The following is a 25250-nucleotide window of genomic DNA, read 5'->3' as shown; positions in this document are numbered from 1 at the left end:
TGGCGTTGGTTCTAGAAAGACCCGGTTCTTCTGGAATGTTCAGGAGTTTTTGGAGCTTTAAAGAGAACCCAGGAAGCTCTGAACAGACCTTTAGAAATGCTGAACAGTAAAGTTCAGGGAACATTCAGGAGTTTTTTAGGTTTCAGGAACTTTTATGTTGAAGTATTTCTGGGTCTATTCACAAGTTTTTACTCTTTATTAGAAATGTGGAGATTCTGGGCAGAAACATCAGGTCTGCAACATCTGGAAGGTTTTAAAGCAGCAAGTTGGAACATTTGAAGAGACCCGGATAAATTACTTGGATCCAGGAACCATGAGGAACCATGTGACGAACCATGCTAGGAACCTTCTCAGGAACCATCTAAGGAACCATCTGAGGAACCATGTGAGGAACCACGTAACAAACCATGCTAGGAACCATCTAAGGAACCATGTGAGGAGCCGTGTGACAAACCATCTGAGGAACCATCTAAGGAACCATGTAACAAACCATGCTAGTAACCATGTGAGAAACAATTCTAGGAACCATCTAAGGAACCATGTGAGGAACCATCTGAAGAACCATCTAAGGAACCATGTGAGGAACCATCTAATGAACCATCTGAGGAACCATGTGAGGAACCATGCTAGGAGCAATCTAAGGAACCATGTGAGGAACCATGTAATGAACCATCTAAGGAACCATGTGAGGAACCATCTGAGGAACCATGTGAGGAACCATCTGAGGAACCATGTGAGGAACCGTGTGAGGAACCGTGTGAGGAACCATGTGAGGAACCGTGTGAGGAACCGTGTGAGGAACCATGTGAGGAACCATCTGAGGAACCATGTGAGGAACCATGTGAGGAACTATCTAAGGAACCATTTGATGAACCATGTAATGAACCATGTGAGGAACCGTGTGAGGAACCGTGTGAGGAACCATCTGAGGAACCATCTGAGGAACCGTGTGAGGAACCATCTGAAGAACCATCTAAGGAACCATGTGAGGAACCATCTGAGGAACCATCTAATGAACCATCTGAGGAACCATGTGAGGAACCATGTAATGAACCATCTAAGGACCCATGTGAGGAACCATCTGAGGAACCATCTGAGGAACCATGTGAGGAACCATGCTAGGAGCAATCTAAGGAACCATGTGAGGAACCATGTAATGAACCATCTAAGGAACCATGTGAGGAACCATCTGAGGAACCATGTGAGGAACCATCTGAGGAACCATGTGAGGAACCGTGTGAGGAACCGTGTGAGGAACCATGTGAGGAACCGTGTGAGGAACCGTGTGAGGAACCATGTGAGGAACCATCTGAGGAACCATGTGAGGAACCATGTGAGGAACTATCTAAGGAACCATTTGATGAACCATGTAATGAACCATGTGAGGAACCATCTGAGGAACCGTGTGAGGAACCATCTGAGGAACCATCTAATGAACCATCTGAGGAACCATGTGAGGAACCGTGTGAGGAACCATGTGAGGAACAAAGAAAAGGTGAATCTGCTGCCTTTGTCTGGAAATGAAATGGTACATATTTCCAGACCGGGTCCAGTAAAATGAGTAAGTATCTCCAGTAAGTTGACGTATTTATCGACGTGTTTTTAGTACGTTCCTTCCAGGAGTTCCTGAACTGGTAATGATGAAGAATCAACAAGAGAAGATAGTGTGTCGGAGCGTATCTGCATCAGGGGATGGTGACGGTGGTGCGTCATGAAGAGACAGTATGTTCCAGACATCATCATCATCATCATCAGATAGGATGAAGAAAGAAACCAGGTCCAGTTTCCATCCTGAACACAGAGACAAGCCTGTTCGGAAATATTCCTCGGTCACATGAGTTGTTTACGAAGACTTTCTCAGGCACGAAGAGATGGAACGTTTCTGAGAGTCAGTCTGATCATGAAAGGACCTTTCTCTGGGAAGCATACTGGGAACTGTGGGACTTTCCCAGATCTGCTGGATGTTGTGGCGCTGAAACGTTCCCGACTGTCTCAGGAGCTTTTAGTACCGAACGTATCGCTGTGATGCAGCGCAGAATGATGTTAGACCTTCTGCTGGAGCCTGAACAGCATCCAGGAACCTTTCTGCTTTCAGACACCTTCAGGATGTTCTAAAAGTTTGTTCCCTCAACAGGAAGAATCCTGCTACAGGAACATGAAAGGAAGTATTCATGTTCACCCGTTAAGAACCTTCAGTAGGAACGTTGTAGATTGTCTGACTGCAGAACAAAAGAGACGTTTTGGGGAAATTTGAAGCTTAAACTGGAACTATTCTGTACATTTCAGGCTAATTTATTTTTATTTCTGTGCCCAGAAGGGCTGGGATTGATGGAGTTATTGTCACAAATGGCTTTATTTACTTCAGACCGACCCTCTCCGTAGGCTGTCAGATCAGCCTGCGGGCAAAACGAGTGGATTGAGACTCTTCCGCATTAAGCCCCGCCTCCCGCCACTGCACTACATCGGGAGCGCGCACCGCACCTGCTTTCACCGTCATTGTAACGTCTCATAAACAGAAGGATTAGGCTCATATGAACTCAATAAGAAAACAAACTACAATGTCAACACATAGCATCCAGCCCTACATGTTGGAACCTGAATCAGAGCCTGAAAACGAAGTGGAAAACAGCAACCCACAGCAACGAATGCAGCAGGATGTCTCTCTTTGGTAAACTCACCAGCCATCGTTGGAAATAACTTTATCCCACGTTTTCCACCCGCCTGATGTATTTGTACATGCCCTTGTTAACCAGTAGAAGGTAACCAATCACCCAACCTTATCCCCCGGGACGTCACAAGGATTTCCACGTAGAAAAAACTCTCTAAAACCACGCGTTTTCCGTCGCCATGGAAACCGAACGGAGAGCGTGCTGGAACTCAAACTCAAACTCAAACATGCGTTTAGGTGATAAAAAACGGTGTCGTTCACATGTCTGATGAGGATTCAACACTGGAACACTGTAGAAAGCTCAGAAAACTCCAAATACCATCATAGGAACGCTTTAAAATCAAACCTGGAAGCTTCTGGAAAACTTTCCACCGCAGGAGAATCTGCAGCAGCATTGTGACACTGCGACATGTGGAAACGGGACTTTTTCAGGACCAGCTCATCGTGGAACGTAGAACTTTGCGGAGACCGTGTTGTTATTTTACTGGAGCTCGTCGTTCGCCAGCGTCACGTCTTCTCGTAAGGAGGAGGAACCTAAATCCAGGCTTTTCCTGACAGAACCGTCCCGGCTTTGGTCTGCAGATTCAGATGGTTCCGGTTGGCCCGCGTTCACCGTGAGTTCTGTCGGAAACTGCTTTCTGGATTTGGACCGAGGGCGGTAGAACCGGGACGGGAACCTCCCGGTTCTGTAAGTTCTGTGAGATGAAGGTTTTTCATGACCCGATGGGGCCGGATGGGAACGTTGCCATGGCGACGCTGGTTACACGACGAACAGGTAGTCTTCTGGAGGACTCTGTGACCTCTGACCCGATGGGGCCGGATGGGAACGTTGCCATGGCGACGCTGGTTACATGACGAACAGGTAGTCTTCTGGCGGACTCTGTGACCTCTGACCCGATGGGGCCGGATGGGAACGTTGCCATGGCGACGCTGGTTACACGACGAACAGGTAGTCTTCTGGAGGACTCTGTGACCTCTGACCCGATGGGGCCGGATGGGAACGTTGCCATGGCGACGCTGAGCAAACATCCAACATGAATGGTGGATTATTAAAAGTAAACATTAGCTTGGCGACTCCACCAGCACCGCTCTCTGAAGACTGACTGGGATGTAACTGGATACCCGTTTCCACGGCGACCACAGTGTGAAGTCCTCGCCAGCAGCTGGCAGGCGCACGCACGCACACACACACACACACACACACACACACACACGCAGACACACATCTGCACGTGTGTGTGTGTGTGTGTGTGTGTGTGTGTGTGTGTGTGTGTGTGTGTGTGTGTGGGAGGTGAAGACGTGTCGGTATGTGCTAATGAGCGCTGGAGGAACCTGACACCTCTGTTCCAGGTCTGGGACATAAAAGCCGAGCCGGTTCTGGACTCGCTGCGATTGGACCTCGTGAGGCGCTGCAAGATGCGGCGTCCATCAGGGTCCTGGTGTCGGTTCTCCTTCAAAGAACCCGACAAGCTGCCTCCAGTTAGAGGAGCTGATTACATCTGCTGGAAGCTGCTGCAACGTCTGGAGCTCGTTTCCTGGTCCGGCACCAGGTTTTCATCCTGCAGCGAAGAGGTCCCGCAAACCTGGACTGGTCTGGTCCTCCTCACCAGCCTGGACTGGTCTGGTTCTGATCAGCCTGGACTGGTCTGGTTCTCATCAGCCTGGACTGGTCTGGTTCTCATCAGCCTGGACTGGTCTGGTCCTCCTCACCAGCCTGGACTGGTCTGGTTCTCATCAGCCTGGACTGGTCTGGTTCTCATCAGCCTGGACTGGTCTGGTCCTCCTCACCAGCCTGGACTGGTCTGGTTCTCATCAGCCTGGACTGGTCTGGTTCTCATCAGCCTGGACTGGTCTGGTTCTCATCAGCCTGGACTGGTCTGGTCCTCCTCACCAGCCTGGACTGGTCTGGTTCTCACCAGCCTGGACTGGTCTGGTCCTGGACTGGTCTGGTTCTCACCAACCTAGACTGGTCTGGTCCTCCTCACCAGCCTGGACTGGTCTGGTTCTCACCAGCCTGGACTGGTCTGGTTCTCATCAGCCTGGACTGGTCTGGTTCTCATCAGCCTGGACTGGTCTGGTTCTCATCAGCCTGGACTGGTCTGGTCCTCCTCACCAGCCTGGACTGGTCTGGTTCTCACCAGCCTGGACTGGTCTGGTTCTCACCAGCCTGGACTGGTCTGGTCCTGGACTGGTCTGGTTCTCACCAACCTAGACTGGTCTGGTTCTCCTCACCAGCCTGGACTGGTCTGGTCCTGGACTGGTCTGGTTCTCAGCAGCCTGGACTGGTCTGGTCCTGGACTGGTCTGGTTCTCAGCAGCCTGGACTGGTCTGGTCCTGGACTGGTCTGGTCTGGTTCTCAGCAGCCTGGACTGGTCTGGTTCTCACCAGCCTGGACTGGTCTGGTTCTCATCAGCCTGGACTGGTCTGGTCCTCCTCACCAGCCTGGACTGGTCTGGTCCTGGACTGGTCTGGTTCTCAGCAGCCTGGACTGGTCTGGTCCTGGACTGGTCTGGTCTGGTTCTCAGCAGCCTGGACTGGTCTGGTCCTGGACTGGTCTGGTCCTCCTCACCAGCCTGGATTGTGGTGGGAGTGAATTTTTTTCTAACTCGCCCGTTTAAAAGTAATTTAATCTTGAAGTTTGGCATATTTAGGGGCGTGTCCTTTTGATTGACAGGTACCCGATCTCTCGCTTCCAGTCAGAAGAACGTAGAACAACCGCAGTTTTTAGCCGGTTAACGTGACTTAGCTTTAGCCCGCTTACCTCCGTTAGCTGGTTAGCTCCTGTTATCTCCTGGTTAGCTCGGTTAGCTTTTAGCTACAGAAAGCTCGGAGTTCGCTCGATGTCAATCATCCACCATGACGCTCACAGCCCCCCTCTCAGCTCCGCCTCTTTGTCCATATTTGTATTTCCCGGGCGAGACGACACGCATGTCCCTGCCAAGATGGTGATGGTAGGAACCGCCCACCGAGCTTCAGTTCAGCTCTTCAGAAACCTACGGGTGACGTCACGGAGGCTCCACCCATCTCTATATACAGTCTATGCTTCTGACACCGTCACCATGGATACCAGATGTTTTCTAACTGAAAGTCTGGAACACCTGGACAGGTGTGTTAGACCAGGTGTGTCCTCACGTGCCTGCTGTTTACCTGTCCAGGTGAGTTTGGCGAGGTGTGCCGGGGTCGTCTGAGGATGCCGGGCAGGAAGGAGAACTATGTGGCCATCAAGACGCTGAAGGGAGGCTACACGGAGAAACAGAGGCGGGACTTCCTGTCCGAGGCGTCCATCATGGGACAGTTCCAGCACCCCAACATCATCCACCTGGAGGGCGTCATCACCACGTCCTGTCCCGTCATGATCCTCACCGAGTTCATGGAGAACGGAGCGTTGGACAGCTTCCTGAGGGTGAGACGCAACGGGACCACACCTGTCCACCTGTCTACCTGTCTGCCTGTCCACCTGTCCAGCTGTCTACCTGTCTGTCCACCTGTCTACCTGTCTGTCCACCTGTCCACCTGTCCAGCTGTCTACCTGTCTGTCCACCTGTATACCTGTCTGTCTGTCCACCTGTATACCTGTCTACCTGTCTGCCTGTCCACCTGTCTACCTGTCTGTCCACCTGTATACCTGTCTGTCTGTCCACCTGTATACCTGTCTACCTGTCTGCCTGTCCACCTGTCTACCTGTCTGTCCACCTGTCCAGCTGTCTACCTGTCTGTCCACCTGTCCACCTGTCCAGCTGTCTACCTGTCTGTCCACCTGTATACCTGTCTGTCTGTCCACCTGTATACCTGTCTACCTGTCTGCCTGTCCACCTGTCCAGCTGTCTACCTGTCTGTCCACCTGTATACCTGACTGTCTGTCCACCTGTCCACCTGTCTACCTGTCTGCCTGTTTACCTGTCTAGCTGTCCACCTGTCTGTCTGTCCACCTGTCTGCCTGTCCACCTGTCTGCCTGTTTACCTGTCCACCTGTCTGCCTGTTTACCTGTCTGTCTGTCCACCTGTCTACCTGTCCACCTGTCTGTCTGTCTACCTGTCCACCTGTCTGTCTGTCCACATGTCCACCTGTCTGTCTGTTTACCTGTCTGTCTGTCTACCTGTTTACCTGTCTACCTGTCCACCTGTCTGCCTGTTTACCTGTCTACCTGTCCACCTGTCTGCCTGTTTACCTGTCTACCTGCCCACCTGTCTGACTGTCCCCGTGTCCTCCTGCAGATGAACGATGGACAGTTCACCACCATCCAGCTGGTGGGGATGCTGCGCGGCATCGCCGCGGGGATGAAGTACCTGTCGGACATGAGCTTTGTCCACAGAGACCTGGCAGCGCGGAACATCCTGGTCAACTCCAACCTGGTCTGTAAGGTGAGACCCGACTCGACGGTCTGTCTGGTCCCGTTAACCGCATGCTGGTCCCGTTAACCGCATGCTGGTCCCGTTAACCGCATGCTGGTCCCGTTAACCACATGCTGGTCCCATTAACCGCATGCTGGTCCCATTAACTGCATGCTGGTCCCGTTAACTGCATGCTGGTCCCGTTAACCGCATGCTGGTCCCGTTAACCACATGCTGGTCCCGTTAACCGCATGCTGGTCGCATGCTGGTCCCGTTAACCACATGCTGGTCCCGTTAACCGGATGCTGGTCCCGTTAACTGCATGCTGGTCCCGTTAACCACATGCTGGTCCCATTAACCGGATGCTGGTCCCGTTAACCGCATGCTGGTCCCGTTAACCGCATGCTGGTCGCATGCTGGTCCCGTTAACCGCATGCTGGTCCCGTTAACCGCATGCTGGTCGCATGCTGGTCCCGTTAACCGCATGCTGGTCCCGTTAACCGCATGCTGGTCCCGTTAACCGCATGCTGGTCGCATGCTGGTCCCGTTAACCGCATGCTGGTCCCGTTAACCGCATGCTGGTCGCATGCTGGTCCCGTTAACCGCATGCTGGTCCCGTTAACCGCATGCTGGTCCCGTTAACCGCATGCTGGTCCCGTTAACTGCATGCTGGTCCCGTTAACCGCATGCTGGTCGCATGCTGGTCCCGTTAACCGCATGCTGGTCCCGTTAACCACATGCTGGTCCCGTTAACCGCATGCTGGTCCCGTTAACCGCATGCTGGTCCCGTTAACTGCATGCTGGTCCCGTTAACCGCATGCTGGTCGCATGCTGGTCCCGTTAACCGCATGCTGGTCCCGTTAACCGCATGCTGGTCGCATGCTGGTCCCGTTAACCGCATGCTGGTCCCGTTAACCGCATGCTGGTCGCATGCTGGTCCCGTTAACTGCATGCTGGTCCCGTTAACCGCATGCTGGTCGCATGCTGGTCCCGTTAACCGCATGCTGGTCCCGTTAACCACATGCTGGTCCCGTTAACCGGATGCTGGTCCCGTTAACCGCATGCTGGTCCCGTTAACCGCATGCTGGTCCCATTAACCACATGCTGGTCCCGTTAACCGCATGCTGGTCCCGTTAACCGCATGCTGGTCCCGTTAACCGCATGCTGACCGATGGTCTTTTGTCTTCCAGGTGTCAGATTTTGGTCTGAGCCGGTTCCTGAGGGAGAACTCGTCGGACCCGACCTATACCAGCTCTTTGGTAAGTCTGTAGACGGCAGGCGGGAATAGAAAGGCCCGGCGGCGGCGTCCGTCAGGGTTCTGCCACCTCGGTTGTTTCCCAGTCTGGTTGTTTCCCAGTCTGGTTGTTTCCCAGTCTGGTTGTTCCCCAGTCTGGTTGTTCCCCAGTCTGGCTGTTCCCCAGTCTGGTTGTTTCCCAGTCTGTTTGTTCCCCAGTCTGGCTGTTCCCCAGTCTGGTTGTTTCCCAGTCTGGTTGTTCCCCAGTCTGGCTGTTCCCCAGTCTGGTTGTTTCCCAGTCTGGTTGTTTCCCAGTCTGGCTGTTTCCCAGTCTGGTTGTTTCCCAGTCTGGCTGTTCCCCAGTCTGGTTGTTCCCCAGTCTGGCTGTTCCCCAGTCTGGTTGTTTCCCAGTCTGGTTGTTCCCCAGTCTGGCTGTTCCCCAGTCTGGTTGTTCCCCAGTCTGGCTGTTCCCCAGTCTGGCTGTTCCCCAGTCTGGTTGTTTCCCAGTCTGGTTGTTTCCCAGTCTGGTTGTTTCCCAGTCTGGTTGTTTCCCAGTCTGGTTGTTCCCCAGTCTGGCTGTTCCCCAGTCTGGCTGTTCCCCAGTCTGGCTGTTTCCCAGTCTGGTTGTTTCCCAGTCTGGCTGTTCCCCAGTCTGGTTGTTCCCCAGTCTGGCTGTTTCCCAGTCTGGTTGTTTCCCAGTCTGGTTGTTTCCCAGTCTGGCTGTTTCCCAGTCTGGTTGTTTCCCCAGTCTGGCTGTTTCCCAGTCTGGTTGTTTCCCAGTCTGGTTGTTCCCCAGTCTGGTTGTTCCCCAGTCTGGTTGTTTCCCAGTCTGGTTGTTTCCCAGTCTGGCTGTTTCCCAGTCTGGTTGTTCCCCAGTCTGGCTGTTCCCCAGTCTGGTTGTTCCCCAGTCTGGCTGTTTCCCAGTCTGACTGTTTCCCAGTCTGGTTGTTTCCCAGTCTGGCTGTTTCCCAGTCTGGTTGTTCCCCAGTCTGGCTGTTTCCCAGTCTGGCTGTTTCCCAGTCTGGCTGTTTCCCAGTCTGGCTGTTTCCCAGTCTGGTTGTTTCCCAGTCTGGTTGTTTCCCAGTCTGGCTGTTCCCCAGTCTGGTTGTTTCCCAGTCTGGCTGTTTCCCAGTCTGGTTGTTTCCCAGTCTGGTTGTTTCCCAGTCTGGCTTTTTCCCAGTTTGGCTGTTTCCCAGTCTGGCTGTTTCCCAGTCTGGCTGTTTTCCAGTCTGGCTGTTCCCCAGTCTGGCTGTTTCCCAGTCTGGCTGTTTCCCAGTCTGGCTGTTCCCCAGTCTGGCTGTTCCCCAGTCTGGCTGTTTCCCAGTCTGGTTGTTTCCCAGTCTGGTTGTTCCCCAGTCTGGTTGTTTCCCAGTCTGGTTGTTCCCCAGTCTGGTTGTTTCCCAGTCTGGTTGTTCCCCAGTCTGGTTGTTTCCCAGTCTGGTTGTTCCCCAGTCTGGTTGTTTCCCAGTCTGGTTGTTCCCCAGTCTGGCTGTTCCCCAGTCTGGCTGTTCCCCAGTCTGGTTGTTTCCCAGTCTGGCTGTTTCCCAGTCTGGCTGTTCCCCAGTCTGGTTGTTTCCCAGTCTGGTTGTTTCCCAGTCTGACTATTCCCCAGTCTGGTTGTTTCCCAGTCTGGTTGTTTCCCAGTCTGGCTGTTTCCCAGTCTGGCTGTTCCCCAGTCTGGCTGTTTCCCAGTCTGGCTGTTTCCCAGTCTGGCTGTTCCCCAGTCTGGCTGTTTCCCAGTCTGGCTGTTTCCCAGTCTGGCTGTTCCCCAGTCTGGCTGTTTCCCAGTCTGGTTGTTTCCCAGTCTGGCTGTTCCCCAGTCTGGCTGTTTCCCAGTCTGGCTGTTCCCCAGTCTGGTTGTTCCCCAGTCTGGTTGTTTCCCAGTCTGGCTGTTCCCCAGTCTGGCTGTTCCCCAGTCTGGCTGTTCCCCAGTCTGGCTGTTCCCCAGTCTGGCTGTTTCCCAGTCTGGTTGTTCCCCAGTCTGGCTGTTCCCCAGTCTGGCTGTTCCCCAGTCTGGCTGTTTCCCAGTCTGGTTGTTCCCCAGTCTGGCTGTTTCCCAGTCTGGCTGTTTCCCAGTCTGGTTGTTTCCCAGTCTGGTTGTTTCCCAGTCTGGCTGTTTCCCAGTCTGGTTGTTCCCCAGTCTGGCTGTTTCCCAGTCTGGTTGTTCCCCAGTCTGGCTGTTTCCCAGTCTGGCTGTTTCCCAGTCTGGTTGTTTCCCAGTCTGGTTGTTTCCCAGTCTGGCTGTTTCCCAGTCTGGTTGTTCCCCAGTCTGGTTGTTTCCCCGTCTGGTTGTTCCCCAGTCTGGCTGTTTCCCAGTCTGGCTGTTCCCCAGTCTGGCTGTTCCCCAGTCTGGCTGTTCCCCAGTCTGGCTGTTTCCCAGTCTGGTTGTTCCCCAGTCTGGCTGTTTCCCAGTCTGGCTGTTTCCCAGTCTGGTTGTTTCCCAGTCTGGTTGTTTCCCAGTCTGGCTGTTTCCCAGTCTGGTTGTTCCCCAGTCTGGCTGTTTCCCAGTCTGGCTGTTCCCCAGTCTGGCTGTTCCCCAGTCTGGCTGTTCCCCAGTCTGGCTGTTTCCCAGTCTGGTTGTTCCCCAGTCTGGCTGTTCCCCAGTCTGGTTGTTCCCCAGTCTGGCTGTTTCCCAGTCTGACTGTTTCCCAGTCTGGTTGTTTCCCAGTCTGGCTGTTTCCCAGTCTGGTTGTTCCCCAGTCTGGCTGTTTCCCAGTCTGGCTGTTTCCCAGTCTGGCTGTTTCCCAGTCTGGCTGTTTCCCAGTCTGGTTGTTTCCCAGTCTGGCTGTTTCCCAGTCTGGTTGTTCCCCAGTCTGGTTGTTTCCCAGTCTGGTTGTTTCCCAGTCTGGCTGTTTCCCAGTCTGGTTGTTCCCCAGTCTGGCTGTTTCCCAGTCTGGCTGTTTCCCAGTCTGGTTGTTCCCCAGTCTGGCTGTTTCCCAGTCTGGCATTTTCCCAGTCTGGTTGTTCCCCAGTGTGGCTGTTCCCCAGTCTGGTTGTTTCCCAGTCTGGCTGTTTCTCAGTCTGGTTGTTCCCCAGTCTGGTTGTTTCCCAGTCTGGTTGTTCCCCAGTGTGGCTGTTTCCCAGTCTGGTTGTTCCCCAGTCTGGTTGTTTCCCAGTCTGGCTGTTTCCCAGTCTGGTTGTTCCCCAGTCTGGCTTTTCCCCAGTCTGGCTGTTTCCCAGTCTGGCTGTTCCCCAGTCTGGCTGTTTCCCAGTCTGGCTGTTCCCCAGTCTGGCTGTTTCCCAGTCTGGCTGTTCCCCAGTCTGGTTGTTTCCCAGTCTGGCTGTTTCCCAGTCTGGTTGTTTCCCAGTCTGGCTGTTTCCCAGTCTGGCTGTTTCCCAGTCTGGCTGTTTCCCAGTCTGGTTGTTCCCCAGTCTGGCTGTTTCCCAGTCTGGTTGTTTCCCAGTCTGGTTGTTTCCCAGTCTGGTTGTTCCCCAGTCTGGTTGTTTCCCAGTCTGGTTGTTCCCCAGTCTGGTTGTTTCCCAGTCTGGTTGTTCCCCAGTCTGGTTGTTTCCCAGTCTGGCTGTTTCCCAGTCTGGCTGTTCCCCAGTCTGGCTGTTTCCCAGTCTGGCTGTTCCCCAGTCTGGCTGTTTCCCAGTCTGGCTGTTCCCCAGTCTGGTTGTTTCCCAGTCTGGTTGTTTCCCAGTCTGGCTGTTCCCCAGTCTGGTTGTTCCCCAGTCTGGTTGTTTCCCAGTCTGGTTGTTTCCCAGTCTGGTTGTTCCCCAGTCTGGTTGTTTCCCAGTCTGGTTGTTTCCCAGTCTGGTTGTTCCCCAGTCCGGTTGTTCCCCAGTCTGGTTGTTTCCCAGTCTGGCTGTTCCCCAGTGTGGCTGTTTCCCAGTCTGGTTGTTCCCCAGTCTGGTTGTTTCCCAGTCTGGCTGTTTCCCAGTCTGGTTGTTCCCCAGTCTGGTTGTTTCCCAGTCTGGTTGTTCCCCAGTCTGGTTGTTTCCCAGTCTGGTTGTTCCCCAGTGTGGCTGTTTCCCAGTCTGGTTGTTCCCCAGTCTGGTTGTTTCCCAGTCTGGCTGTTTCCCAGTCTGGTTGTTCCCCAGTCTGGCTGTTTCCCAGTCTGGCTGTTTCCCAGTCTGGTTGTTCCCCAGTCTGGCTGTTTCCCAGTCTGGCTGTTTCCCAGTCTGGTTGTTCCCCAGTGTGGCTGTTTCCCAGTCTGGTTGTTCCCCAGTCTGGTTGTTTCCCAGTCTGGCTGTTTCCCAGTCTGGTTGTTCCCCAGTCTGGCTGTTCCCCAGTCTGGCTGTTTCCCAGTCTGGCTGTTTCCCAGTCTGGCTGTTCCCCAGTCTGGCTGTTTCCCAGTCTGGTTGTTTCCCAGTCTGGCTGTTTCCCAGTCTGGTTGTTCCCCAGTCTGGCTGTTTCCCAGTCTGGCTGTTTCCCAGTCTGGTTGTTCCCCAGTCTGGCTGTTTCCCAGTCTGGCTGTTTCCCAGTCTGGTTGTTCCCCAGTGTGGCTGTTTCCCAGTCTGGTTGTTCCCCAGTCTGGTTGTTTCCCAGTCTGGCTGTTTCCCAGTCTGGTTGTTCCCCAGTCTGGCTGTTCCCCAGTCTGGCTGTTCCCCAGTCTGGCTGTTTCCCAGTCTGGTTGTTCCCCAGTCTGGTTGTTTCCCAGTCTGGTTGTTTCCCAGTCTGGTTGTTTCCCAGTCTGGCTGTTTACCAGTCTGGTTGTTCACCAGTCTGGCTGTTTCCCAGTCTGGCTGTTTCCCAGTCTGGTTGTTCCCCAGTCTGGCTGTTTCCCAGTCTGGCTGTTTCCCAGTCTGGTTGTTCCCCAGTGTGGCTGTTTCCCAGTCTGGTTGTTCCCCAGTCTGGTTGTTTCCCAGTCTGGTTGTTTCCCAGTCTGGCTGTTTACCAGTCTGGTTGTTCACCAGTCTGGCTGTTTCCCAGTCTGGCTGTTTCCCAGTCTGGTTGTTCCCCAGTCTGGCTGTTTCCCAGTCTGGCTGTTTCCCAGTCTGGTTGTTCCCCAGTGTGGCTGTTTCCCAGTCTGGTTGTTCCCCAGTCTGGTTGTTTCCCAGTCTGGTTGTTCCCCAGTCTGGTTGTTTCCCAGTCTGGTTGTTTCCCAGTCTGGCTGTTTCCCATTCTGGCTGTTTCCCAGTCTGGCTGTTCCCCAGTCTGGTTGTTCCCCAGTCTGGCTGTTCCCCAGTCTGGTTTTTTCCCAGTCTGGTTGTTTCCCAGTCTGGCTGTTCCCCAGTCTGGCTGTTTCCCAGTCTGGCTGTTCCCCAGTCTGGCTGTTCCCCAGTCTGGCTGTTCCCCAGTCTGGTTGTTTCCCAGTCTGGTTGTTTCCCAGTCTGGCTGTTCCCCAGTCTGGTTGTTTCCCAGTCTGGCTGTTCCCCAGTCTGTCCCAGTATCATAACGCTGTGTGTTACTGGTTTCTCAGGGGGGGAAGATTCCCATCCGCTGGACGGCTCCTGAAGCCATCGCCTACAGGTGAGCACCGCACGGTCACAGGAAGTCGCGACGCCGGTTGTTCACTAACCTGCAAACTGACCACAGGAAGTTCACGTCGGCCAGCGACGCGTGGAGCTACGGCATCGTCATGTGGGAGGTGATGTCATACGGCGAGCGGCCGTACTGGGACATGAGCAACCAGGACGTAAGAATCAAACCATCGACCGAAATGAAGGAATTCTCCTGAACGACCCGTCAGACCCGTCTTTTTCCCCGTCAGGTCATCAACGCCATCGAGCAGGACTACCGGCTGCCGCCGCCGCCCGACTGCCCCGCCTCTCTGCACGCGCTCATGCTGGACTGCTGGCAGAAGGAGCGAGGGAACCGGCCCCGGTTCTGCCACGTGGTCGCCGCGCTGGACAGGCTGATCCGGAACCCCGCCTCCCTGAAGGCCACGCACCCGGAGGCGCCGAGGTGAGCCGGGGCGTCAGGTGGGGAGTCAAATCTGGACCCGGTCCTGGACCCGGTCCTGGACTCAGACCTGGACCCGGTCCTGGACTCAGACCTGCACCCGGTCCTGGACCCGGTCCTGGACTATGATCTGGACCTGGTCCTGGACCCGGTCCTGGACTCAGACCTGGACCCGGTCCTGGACTCAGACCTGGACCCGGTCCTGGACCCGGTCCTGGACTCAGACCTGGACCCGGTCCTGGACTATGATCTGGACCTGGTCCTGGACCCGGTCCTGGACTCAGACCTCGACCCGGTCCTGGCCTCAGGCCTGGAATCAAACCTGGACTCAGACCTGGATCCGGTCTTGGACTCAGACCTCGACCCGGTCCTGGACCCGGTCCTGGCCTCAGACCTTGACCCGGTCTTGGACTCAGACCTGGACCCGGTCTTGGACTCAGACCTCGACCCGGTCTTGGACTCAGACCTCGACCCGGTCCTGGACTCAGACCTGGACTCAGACCTGGACCCAGTCCTGAACTGGGACCTGGACTCAGACCCAGACCTGAACTGAGACCTGGACTCAGACCCAGATCTTGGACCTGGTCCTGGACCCGGTCATGGCCTCAGACCTCGACCCGGTCCTAGCCTCAGACCTGAACCTGGTCCTGGCCCCAGACCTGGACCTGGTCCTGGACCCGAACCTGGCCTCGGTCCTGAACTCGGACCTAAACTCTGACCTAGACCCAGACCTGAACTGGGACCCAGACCTGAACTGGGACCTGGACTCGGACCCAGACCTGAACTGGGACTTGGACTCAGACCCAGACCTGGACTTGGACCAAGACCTGAACTGGGACCTGGACTCGGACCCAGACCTGGACTCGGACCTGGACTCGGACCTGTTAACCACAGTGGCTGTGGTGTCTCCAGCAGCCAATCACAGCCTCTGCTGGACCAGCGAGTCCCGCCCCCCCTGTCGGCCTGTGGATCGGTGGCGGAGTGGCTCCGAGCCATCAAGATGGAGCGATACGAGCAGAGCTTCCTGCAGGCCGGGTTCAGCAGCCTGGACGCCGTGTCTCAGCTCCACACGGAGTAAGACGTGTCCGTGGACCATGTCGGTACGACCCGACTGGACCAGCCACAGCCTAACGACGCTTTTCTCTGTCTCCATAGAGACCTGCTCAGAGTGGGCGTGACCCTCGCGGGCCACCAGAAGAAAATCCTGTCCTCCATTCAGACGCTCCGGATACACAAAACCCCGCCCACTCTACTCTGCTGACCAATCACACCCCTTCCCTAACGCAGCATCCAAAGCCAGCCATCTCAGGAAGACGCCAAGTTTGCCTTCTTCACGCTGTTTCTACCCGTCGTTCTGACCAATAGACAGCCTTAGTTCACGAGGCTCCGCCTCCGATTGGTTGGACCAGTCAGAGCACAGAGCCGTTACGATGTCAAACACAAGTGCTACTAGACTCCGCCCTCTGGGGTATTTTTCAGCGAATCAGAGCAGAGTTGACAACCTGTCACCGTGAAGCTGCTTCCTGATTGGTCGACATTCAGGATATTTTGCCAAATAGAATCAGCCAATCCACTGCTCAGGAACCAAAGCTCCGCCTCCTTTACCTATGCTGTGGTCTGATCTCCTGAACTGGGCAGGAACCGAGAAGTTCTGGTTTCTATGGGAGCAAAACCCAGTCAGGAAGTCTTACTGGGTAAAACCGGTTCCAGGATCCGTCGACGGTCCAAACGTAAAACTGCTGCCGAGACCGGTTCCGATGGGACCGAACGTCACGTCGGATTCCCTGGATGTCGCTGGCCTCCGTCCAGCATGTTCTGGATTTAATCGGATCGTTGTGGAACCGTATGGGTTGTCTCTGTAGGGCTGGGAACCGGTCCAGAAGGGAACCGGTCCGTAAGGATGCCGGGTCCCGGCTCGTCCGCTGCTTCTGGGCCGGTTCCTGATCCACCAGGAATAATCTGGAACTGCCTCCAGATTATTCCTGGTGATTACTCCAGACACTGCCGGGCCTTCAGCCGGGGTCAGAAAACACTACAAACTTCCGGAACCGAACCAGAACCGAGCCGGAACCAAACCAGAAGTCCTCCAGAACTGTTCCAGGACTGACCCGGAAACTGTCCAGGACTGCTCCAAAACCGAGCCAGACCTGCTCCAGAACTGTTCCAGAACCGAGCCAGACCTGCTCCAGAACTGTTCCAGAACCGAGCCAGAACTGCTCCAGAACCTCAGTAAGGTTCAGAGAACCCGCTTCTTCAGGCGCTGAAGCGACTCGGGAGACGTTGTCGTCACATGACGGGACTTCCCTCCCCGATGGGAAGTCCCGTCATGTGACGCAGATGGACTTGAACCTGTGACCCGGTGGGTTGGTGGATCCCGCTCCGGGTCCAGGACCAGACGTTGCTGGTTTTGTATTTCTGCACTTTTTAACCAGATGTTTGATGATGTTTCAGGCCGAAGCAGAGATTTTATACTGAAGTCGCCGTTGAGGAGAAACGTTTGTAAAGAAATAATAAAAAGGTTCTGGGTTTGATGACGGGATCTGGTGTCAGAACCAAAGACCCGAACTGGGTCGGTCTGTGTGTCTACATGCATGTTTATTAACAGGAACCTGCTGCTGGGCTCTTCCTGTCCGGACTGGTCTGTCACCAGCCAGTTTCCTACAGAGGAAGCAGCACCTGAACGCCTCACCGCGGCTTTAACACGGAAACCTTTTCTCCTCATTTCACCACCTGAAGCCGCCACGGTCTCCATGGTTTCCATGGTCTCCATGGTCTCCACGGTCTTCATGGTCTCCACGGTCTCCATGGTTTCCACGGTCTCCACGGTCTCCATGGTCTCCACGGTCTTCATGGTCTCCACGGTCTCCATGGTTTCCACGGTCTCCACGGTCTCCATGGTCTCCATGGTCTCCACGGTCTCCATGGTTTCCACGGTCTCCACGGTCTCCACGGTCTCCATGGTCTCCACGGTCTCCATGGTTTCCATGGTTTCCACGGTCTCCACGGTCTCCATGGTTTCCACGGTCTCCACGGTCTCCATGGTTTCCACGGTCTCCACGGTCTCCATGGTCTCCACGGTCTCCACGGTCTCCATGGTTTCCATGGTTTCCATGGTTTCCACGGTCTCCATGGTCTCCATGGTTTCCATGGTTTCCATGGTTTCCACGGTCTCCATGGTCTCCATGGTCTCCATGGTCTCCATGGTCTCCACGGTCTCCACGGTTTCCATGGTTTCCACGGTCTCCACGGTCTCCACGGTCTCCACGGTCTCCACGGTCTCCATGGTCTCCATGGTCTCCACGGTCTCCACGGTCTCCACGGTCTCCACGGTCTCCATGGTTTCCACGGTCTCCACGGTCTCCATGGTCTCCATGGTTTCCACGGTCTCCACGGTCTCCATGGTCTCCACGGAGACCTCTTCATGGTCTCCACAGTCTCCATGGTCTCCATGGTCTCCATGGTCTCCATGGTTTCCACGGTCTCCACGGTCTCCACGGTCTTCATGGTCTCCACGGTCTCCACGGTCTCCATGGTCTCCACGGTCTTCATGGTCTTCATGGTCTTCATGGTCTCCACGGTCTTCATGGTCTCCATGGTCTCCATGGTTTCCACGGTCTCCATGGTCTCCATGGTTTCCACGGTCTCCATGGTCTCCATGGTTTCCACGGTCTTCATGGTCTTCATGGTCTCCACGGTCTCCACGGTCTCCATGGTCTCCATGGTTTCCATGGTTTCCATGGTTTCCACGGTCTCCACGGTTTCCATGGTCTCCATGGTCTCCATGGTCTCCACGGTCTCCACGGTTTCCATGGTTTCCACGGTCTCCATGGTCTCCATGGTCTCCACGGTTTCCACGGTCTCCACGGTCTCCACGGTCTCCACGGTCTCCACGGTCTCCATGGTCTCCACGGTCTTCATGGTCTTCATGGTCTTCATGGTCTCCACGGTCTTCATGGTCTCCATGGTCTCCATGGTTTCCACGGTCTCCATGGTCTCCATGGTTTCCACGGTCTCCATGGTCTCCATGGTTTCCACGGTCTTCATGGTCTTCATGGTCTCCACGGTCTCCACGGTCTCCATGGTCTCCATGGTTTCCATGGTTTCCATGGTTTCCACGGTCTCCACGGTCTCCACGGTCTCCATGGTCTCCATGGTCTCCATGGTCTCCACGGTCTCCACGGTTTCCATGGTTTCCACGGTCTCCATGGTCTCCACGGTTTCCACGGTCTCCACGGTCTCCACGGTCTCCATGGTCTCCATGGTCTCCACGGTCTCCACGGTCTCCACGGTCTCCATGGTTTCCACGGTCTCCACGGTCTCCACGGTCTCCATGGTCTCCATGGTTTCCACGGTCTCCACGGTCTCCATGGTCTCCACGGAGACCTCTTCATGGTCTCCACAGTCTCCATGGTCTCCATGGTCTCCATGGTCTCCATGGTTTCCACGGTCTCCACGGTCTCCACGGTCTTCATGGTCTCCACGGTCTCCACGGTCTTCATGGTCTTCATGGTCTTCATGGTCTCCACGGTCTTCATGGTCTCCATGGTCTCCATGGTTTCCATGGTCTCCATGGTCTCCATGGTTTCCACGGTCTCCATGGTCTCCATGGTTTCCACGGTCTTCATGGTCTTCATGGTCTCCACGGTCTCCACGGTCTTCATGGTCTCCATGGTTTCCACGGTCTCCATGGTCTCCATGGTTTCCACAGTCTTCATGGTTTCCACGGTCTCCATGGTCTCCATGGTTTCCACGGTCTCCACGGTCTCCACGGTCTCCACGGTCTCCATGGTCCTGGAGGTAGTGGAGTCAGCAGAGAGGGAGGAGGACCCGTCTGCCACGATAAATGATATGTGGGAAACAAAACAACATGAACGTCTTGATGTTTAAATAATGAAAAATTAAAATGCTGAAGTTTAAATTAAAAATTAAAATGTTAAAGTTTAAATGAATAAAAACATAAAATGCTAAAGTTCAAATTAAAAAATAAAATGTTTGTTTAAATTCATAACAAATAAAATGTTGAAGTTTTAATTAATAAAAAATAAAATGTTAAAGTTTAAATAAATAAAAAATAAAATGTTAGTTTAAATTCATAAAAAATAAAATGTTAAAGATTAAATTAAAAAATAAAATGTTAGTTTAAATTCATAACAAAATAAAATGTTAAAGTTTTAATTCATAAAAAATAAAATGTTAAAGTTTAAATTAGAAAAAGTAAAATATTAAAGATTAAATTATGTTGAAGAAAAAAGTACAAGTCTCTAAACATTTACACATTTAGTAAAAACGTAGTTGAACTTAGTTATGTCAATACTTCAATACTTTCTGTAATAGCTGGTAGAAAATACTGGGTACTTTCTGAAGGACTGGGTACTTTCTGAAGGACCGGGTACTTTCTAAAGGACTGGGTTCCATTGTAAGAGGTTAAACAGTTCCTGCCTCTCAGTCACACAGTATATGTGAAATGTATTCTGTGTGTGTGTGTGTGTGTGTGTGTGTGTGTGTGTGTGTGTATCTCCAGTTCTAAGATCAGACCCAGGTCTACCGAGAGACCTTGTTCAGGTCTAACCGCTACCAGTTTGGGTTTTAATGGTTTAAACTTGAATCTGCCCAGAGAATGGGGACATATTGGTCACCAGATCAATTGATCAGAAGCAGAACTCTGGTTCTAGTTCAGGTTCCAGGGTGGACCCGTTTTTTTTTAATGTGGACACATTTTTTTCTTCACTTTTTAAAAATTCATGAAGGTAGATGCTGTTTTATGGACCTGTCACACAGCCTGTAGGGTTTTGAGGACCTGTAGAGTTTTTGGATCAATCAGAGGACCGGTAGGGTTTTTGGACCAATTAGTAGACTGCTGGAGATTTTGGACCAATCAGAGGACCTGTAGAGTTTTTGGATCAATCAGAGGACCGGTAGGGTTTTTGGACCAATTAGTAGACTGCTGGAGATTTTGGACCAATCAGAGGGCCTGTAGAGTTTTTGGACCAATCAGAGGACCGGTAGAGTTTTTGAATCAGTCAGAGGATCTTGGAGGGTTTTTGGACTAATCAGAGTTTTTGGACCAATTAGAGGACCGGTAGGGTTTTTGGACCAATCAGAAGGCCTGTAGGGGTTTTGGACAAATTAAAGGACTGGCAGGGTTTTTGGACCAATTAGAAGACCGGTGGAGTTTTTAGACCAATAAGTGGACCTTTAGAGATTTTGGACCAATCAGAGGACCGGTAGGGTTTTTGAACCAATTAGAAGACCACTGGAGTTTTTGAATCAATTAGAAGACCACTGGAGTTATTGGACCAATCAGAAGACCGGTAGGGTTTTTGAACCAATTAGAAGACCACTGGAGTTTTTGAATCAATTAGAAGACCACTGGAGTTATTGGACCAATCAGAAGACCGGTAGGGTTTTTGAACCAATTAGAAGACCACTGGAGTTTTTGAATCAATTAGAAGACCACTAGAGTTATTGGACCAATCAGAAGACCGGTAGGGTTTTTGAACCAGTTAGAAGACCACTGGAGTTTTTGAACCAATTAGAAGAGCAATGGAGTTTTTGGACCAGTCAGAGGACCAGGATGAGTTTTCGGACCAATCAGAGGACCAGTTGGGTTTTTAGACCAATTAGAAGATCGGTGGAGTTTTTGGACCAATTAAAGGGCCTGAATGGTTTTTGGACCAATCAGAGGACCGGTAGGATTTTTGGATCAATTAGAAGACCGGTGGAGTTTTTGGACCAATCAGAGGGCCTGTAGAGTTTTTGGACCAATTAGAAGACCGGTGGAGTTTTTGGACCAATCAGAGGGCCTGTAGAGTTTTTGGACCAATTAGAAGACCGGTGGAGTTTTTGGACAAATTAGAGGACCGGTAGGATTTCTGGACCAATTAGAAGACCGGTAGAGTTTTTGGACCAATCAATCCGGTAGAGTTTTTGGACCAATTAAAGGGCCTGAAGGGTTTTTGGACCAATCAGAGTACCGGTAGGGATTTTGGAGCAATTAGAAGACCACTGGAGTTTTTGGACCAATCAGAGGGCTTGTAGAGTTTTTGGACCAATCAGAGGACCGGTAGAGTTTTTGAATCAGTCAGAAGATCTTAGAGGGTTCTTGGACAAATCAGACATTTTGGACCAATACGAGGACCGGTAGGGTTTTTGGACCAATTAAAAGACCATTGGAGTTTTTGGACCAATCAGAAGACCGGTAGGGTTTTTGAACCAATTAGAAGAGCAATGGAGTTTTTGGACCAGTCAGGGGACCGGGAAGAGTTTTCGGACCAATCAGAGGGCCGGTAGTGTTTTCGGACCAATCAGAGGGCCGGTAGCGTTTTCAGACCAATCAGAGGGCCGGTAGCGTTTTTGGACCAATCAGAGGGCCGGTAGCGTTTTTGGACCAATCAGAGGGCCGGTAGCGTTTTCGGACCACAACATTCTGAATGTGTTTGAGCAGATTTGTGACCATTCATTTTGATTGAAGTTGCTGGATAAGTCTGCTTCCCATTTAGAAGTTGGGAGAGAGATGGAATCTTCTAGCTTCAATAGTAATCTGTATATTTTGGATAGTAGCTTAAGATTTGGCCTTAAGATTTAGGAATTCTGCAACCCTTATAGGTAACTGTAAGTTTAGTTGATCAGTGGTGTATTTCTTACTTATAATAGATATAAGTAGTTGGTTTTTTTAAGAATTTGGTGCTGCTGAATTCATACCGTGAAGAAATTGCATCAAATGGCAGAAAGTTTCCATTTTCTATTATATGTTCTAACTGCTTTACTCCTTTATTCTTCCACCGAGGGAAGTTTATCATCTTTCTGTTTTGCAGGAAGTCAGGATTGTTCCAGATGGGTGTGAGCTTACATGGAATAAGCGCAGACTTGGTTACTTTCAGGAATTCCCACCAAGCCGTTAAACTGGAGCTGATGTTAATGCTTTTAAAACACTTATATGACTTGACAGTTGAGCTGATGAATGGTAAATCAGAGATGACTAAATCCTCACACAATGCTTGCTCAACATCCAGCCATGGCTCATCCTAAGAACTTGGATTAAGCCACTTGGAGATGCATTGCAGCCTGTTACATAAGAAATATTGATTAAAATTTGGCAGGTCCAACCCACCTCTGTCTTTGGTCTGTTGTAAAGTTTTTAGACTAATGCGGGATGGCTTGTTTTTCCAGAGAAATTTGGATATGTGGGAGTCTAGTGATTTAAACCAAGTGGAGGATGGTCTGATGGGAACCATTGAGAAAAGGTAATGAACTTTTGGTAAAACCATCATTTTAACGGTGGAAACCCTCCCCATAAGTGATATGGGCAAGCGGTTCCACCTTGAGAGGTCATCCTCTACTGTTTTTATTAGCTGATCATGATTTAACTTTATTACAAGCCTAGAGCCCAACTTGCTGCTGATGACTTACAACTGGCTGAAAATCTTAACACCTTTTATGCCAGGTTTGAAGTCTCACACCCCTCCTCCACCCCCTTCACCACTGTGGATAGTACAATCCCCTCTGACCACCCCTCCCCCTCCACTGCCTTCTCGGTGACAGAAGAGGATGTGCTCAAGCTTTTCCGTAAGCAAAACCCATGGAAAGCTCCGGGCCCAGATGGTGTCTCCCCCGCCACCCTGAGACACTGTGCAGGCGAACTGTCTCCGGTCTTCACGGACATTTTTAACATCTCCCTGGAGTCCTGCCATGTTCCAGCCTGCTTCAAGCTGTCCACCATCGTCCCTGTCCCCAAGAAGCCCCGTATCACTGGACTTAATGACTACAGGCCTGTGGCGTTGACGTCTGTAGTCATGAAGTCATTTGAGCGCCTGGTCCTCCCTCATCTCAAGTCCTTCACCTCCCCCCTCCTGGACCCTCTGCAGTTCGCCTACAGAGCCAACAGGTCTGTAGACGATGCCATCAACCTAGCCCTTCACTTCATCCTGCAGCACCTGGACTCCCCGGGAACCTACGCTAGGGTCCTGTTTGTGGACTTCAGCTCTGCATTCAACACCATCCTCCCTGCTCTGCTCCAGGACAAGCTCTCCCAGCTCAACGTGCCCGACTCTACCTGCAGGTGGATCACTGACTTCCTGACGGACCGGAGGCAGAGCGTGCGGCTGGGGAAGAATGTCTCCACTACTCGGACTATCAGCACAGGATCTCCACAGGGCTGTGTACTTTCTCCCCTTCTCTTCTCCCTGTACACCAACTGCTGCACCTCCAGCCATGACTCTGTTAAACTGATCAAGTTTGCGGATGATACCACCCTCATCGGGCTCATCTCTGACGGTGATGAGTCTGTCTACAGGAGGGAGGTAGACCGGCTGGTGTCCTGGTGCAGCAGCAACAACCTGGAGCTCAACGCTCAGAAGACAGTGGAGATGATCGTGGACTTCAGGAAAGTCACAGCTCCCTCTCCCCCCCCCGTCCTGACAGACTCCCCCATCACCACTGTGGACTCCATCCGCTTCCTCGGCACCACCATCACACAGGACCTGAAGTGGGGGCCGTCCATCAGCTCCCTGATCAAAAAGGCCCAGCAGAGGATGTACTTTCTTCGGCAGCTGAAGAAAGCCAAGCTGCCGGCCCAGATGATGGTGCAGTTCTACACGGCCATCATTGAGTCCGTCCTCACCTCCTCCATCACCGTGTGGTACGCTGGAGCCACGGTCAGGGACAGACACAGACTGCGGCGCATTGTGCGCTCTGCTGAGAAGGTGATTGGCTGCAGCCTTCCATCTCTCCAGGACCTGTACGTCTCCAGGACTCGGGGGCGTGCAGGTCGGATAGCAGCTGACCCTTCTCACCCTGGACACAGACTTTTTGAACCACTCCCCTCGGGCAGGAGGCTACGGTCCATCCGGACCAGAACCTCACGCCACAAGAACAGTTTCTTTCCCTCTGCCGTTGGACTCATGAACACTTTATAAAACACTGGTTTCATCACATGGTCACTTTACACCTGTCACTTTATTTCTCATACCAGTATCATCTTTCTACTTGCACTGACAATTGCACTATTGCTTCGATTGTTTCGATTGCTGTATATATTTTTATTGTCTTTTGTCTTTTTTAAAAAATTTTTTTTATTTTTTATTTTGGTATACATATTTCCTTTGCATGCCCTTTTATTTTATATTACATTTTTATAGTATTTTTTATCATAGCTAATATTCTTTCTTTTATACTATTATTAATGTTATATGTTGCACATTAGCATCGAAGCAAGTTCCTAGTTTGTGAATTTTGTAACTCACTGACAATGGCAATAAAATTTATTCTGATTCTGATTCTGATTAATTTGGTTAGTCTGGGAGAGATTATTATACCTAAATAACTAATATTTCCTGACTGTATAGTGGTGTTAGATATGTTTTTAAAGTCACAGTTAATGGGCATTGCTGTAGTCTTTAACCAGTTAATAGAATAGTCTGATATTGAAGAGAATTTATTAATTAGTGTGATTGTTTGAGAAAGTGTTGTTTGTGAGTTGTGAAGGAAAGGTAAAACGTCATCTGCGTAAAGACTAATTTTATGTTCAATATTTTTAGCTTGAATTCCTTTGATTTCTGGGTTTTGTCTTATGGCAGCTGCCAGGGGTTTGATAAAAATGGCAAAGAGTGATGGAGAAAGTGGGCAGCCCTGTCTGGTGCCTCTCTGTAAGCAGAAGTTTGGAGAAGTTTTGTCATTAGTCTTCACACTTGCATTTGGGTTGTTATATAATATTTTTATCCAGTCCAAAATTATTATTCAGGTTATTGGTCCCTGAGGTTTTTGGACCAATCAGAGGACCGGAAGGGATTTTGGACCAATTAGAAGACCAGGGGAGTTTTTGGACCAATCAGAGGACCGGTAGGATTTTTGGATCAGTCAGAGGACCGGTAGAGTTTTTGGACCAATTAGAAGACTGGTGGAGTTTTTGGACCAATCAATCCGGGAGAGTTTTTGGACCAATTAGAGGACCGGTAGGATTTCTGGACCAATTAGAAGACTGGTAGAGTTTTTTGACCAATTAGAAGGCCTGGAGGGTTTTTGGACCAATTAAAGCGCTTCAGGGGTTTTTGGACCAATCAGAAGACCGGTAGGGTTTTTGGATCAATCAGATTGCCGGTAGGAGGGTTTCAATAAAAGTGTAATGACTGCTGATAAACCACATGTGACTGAACAGTAAACACCAAACAAAA

The 25250-nt window shown here is 51.8% G+C and overlaps 1 protein-coding gene across 3 annotated transcripts in view; it reads left to right on the top strand.

The window, feature by feature from the left end:
* Positions 1-16605, top strand: part of LOC306769430 (ephrin type-B receptor 4b-like) — a 66593-nt gene extending 49988 nt beyond the window's left edge. The window contains exons 13-20 of one of the 3 annotated variants that reach the window (XM_079258023.1): positions 5824-6071; positions 6884-7030; positions 8191-8259; positions 13601-13650; positions 13717-13816; positions 13892-14085; positions 14998-15156; positions 15238-16604. In XM_079258023.1, coding sequence (XP_079114149.1) covers positions 5824-6071; positions 6884-7030; positions 8191-8259; positions 13601-13650; positions 13717-13816; positions 13892-14085; positions 14998-15156; positions 15238-15343 — 1073 coding nt within the window. In that variant the 3' untranslated portion in view covers positions 15344-16604. Of the gene's footprint in view, positions 1-5823; positions 6072-6883; positions 7031-8190; positions 8260-13600; positions 13651-13716; positions 13817-13891; positions 14086-14994; positions 15157-15237 lie in introns of all 3 variants that reach the window. The other 2 variants (XM_079258022.1, XM_079258024.1) reach the window with 2 other exon arrangements.
* The last annotated feature ends 8645 nt before the right edge of the window (positions 16606-25250 follow it).

This window comes from Telmatherina bonti, assembly GCF_933228915.1.
Source record: "Telmatherina bonti genome assembly, chromosome: 18".
Classification (NCBI taxonomy): Eukaryota; Metazoa; Chordata; class Actinopteri; order Atheriniformes; family Telmatherinidae; genus Telmatherina; species Telmatherina bonti.
Note: the sequence above shows the minus strand (reverse complement) of the source record. Positions and strands in the feature narration are given on the sequence as shown.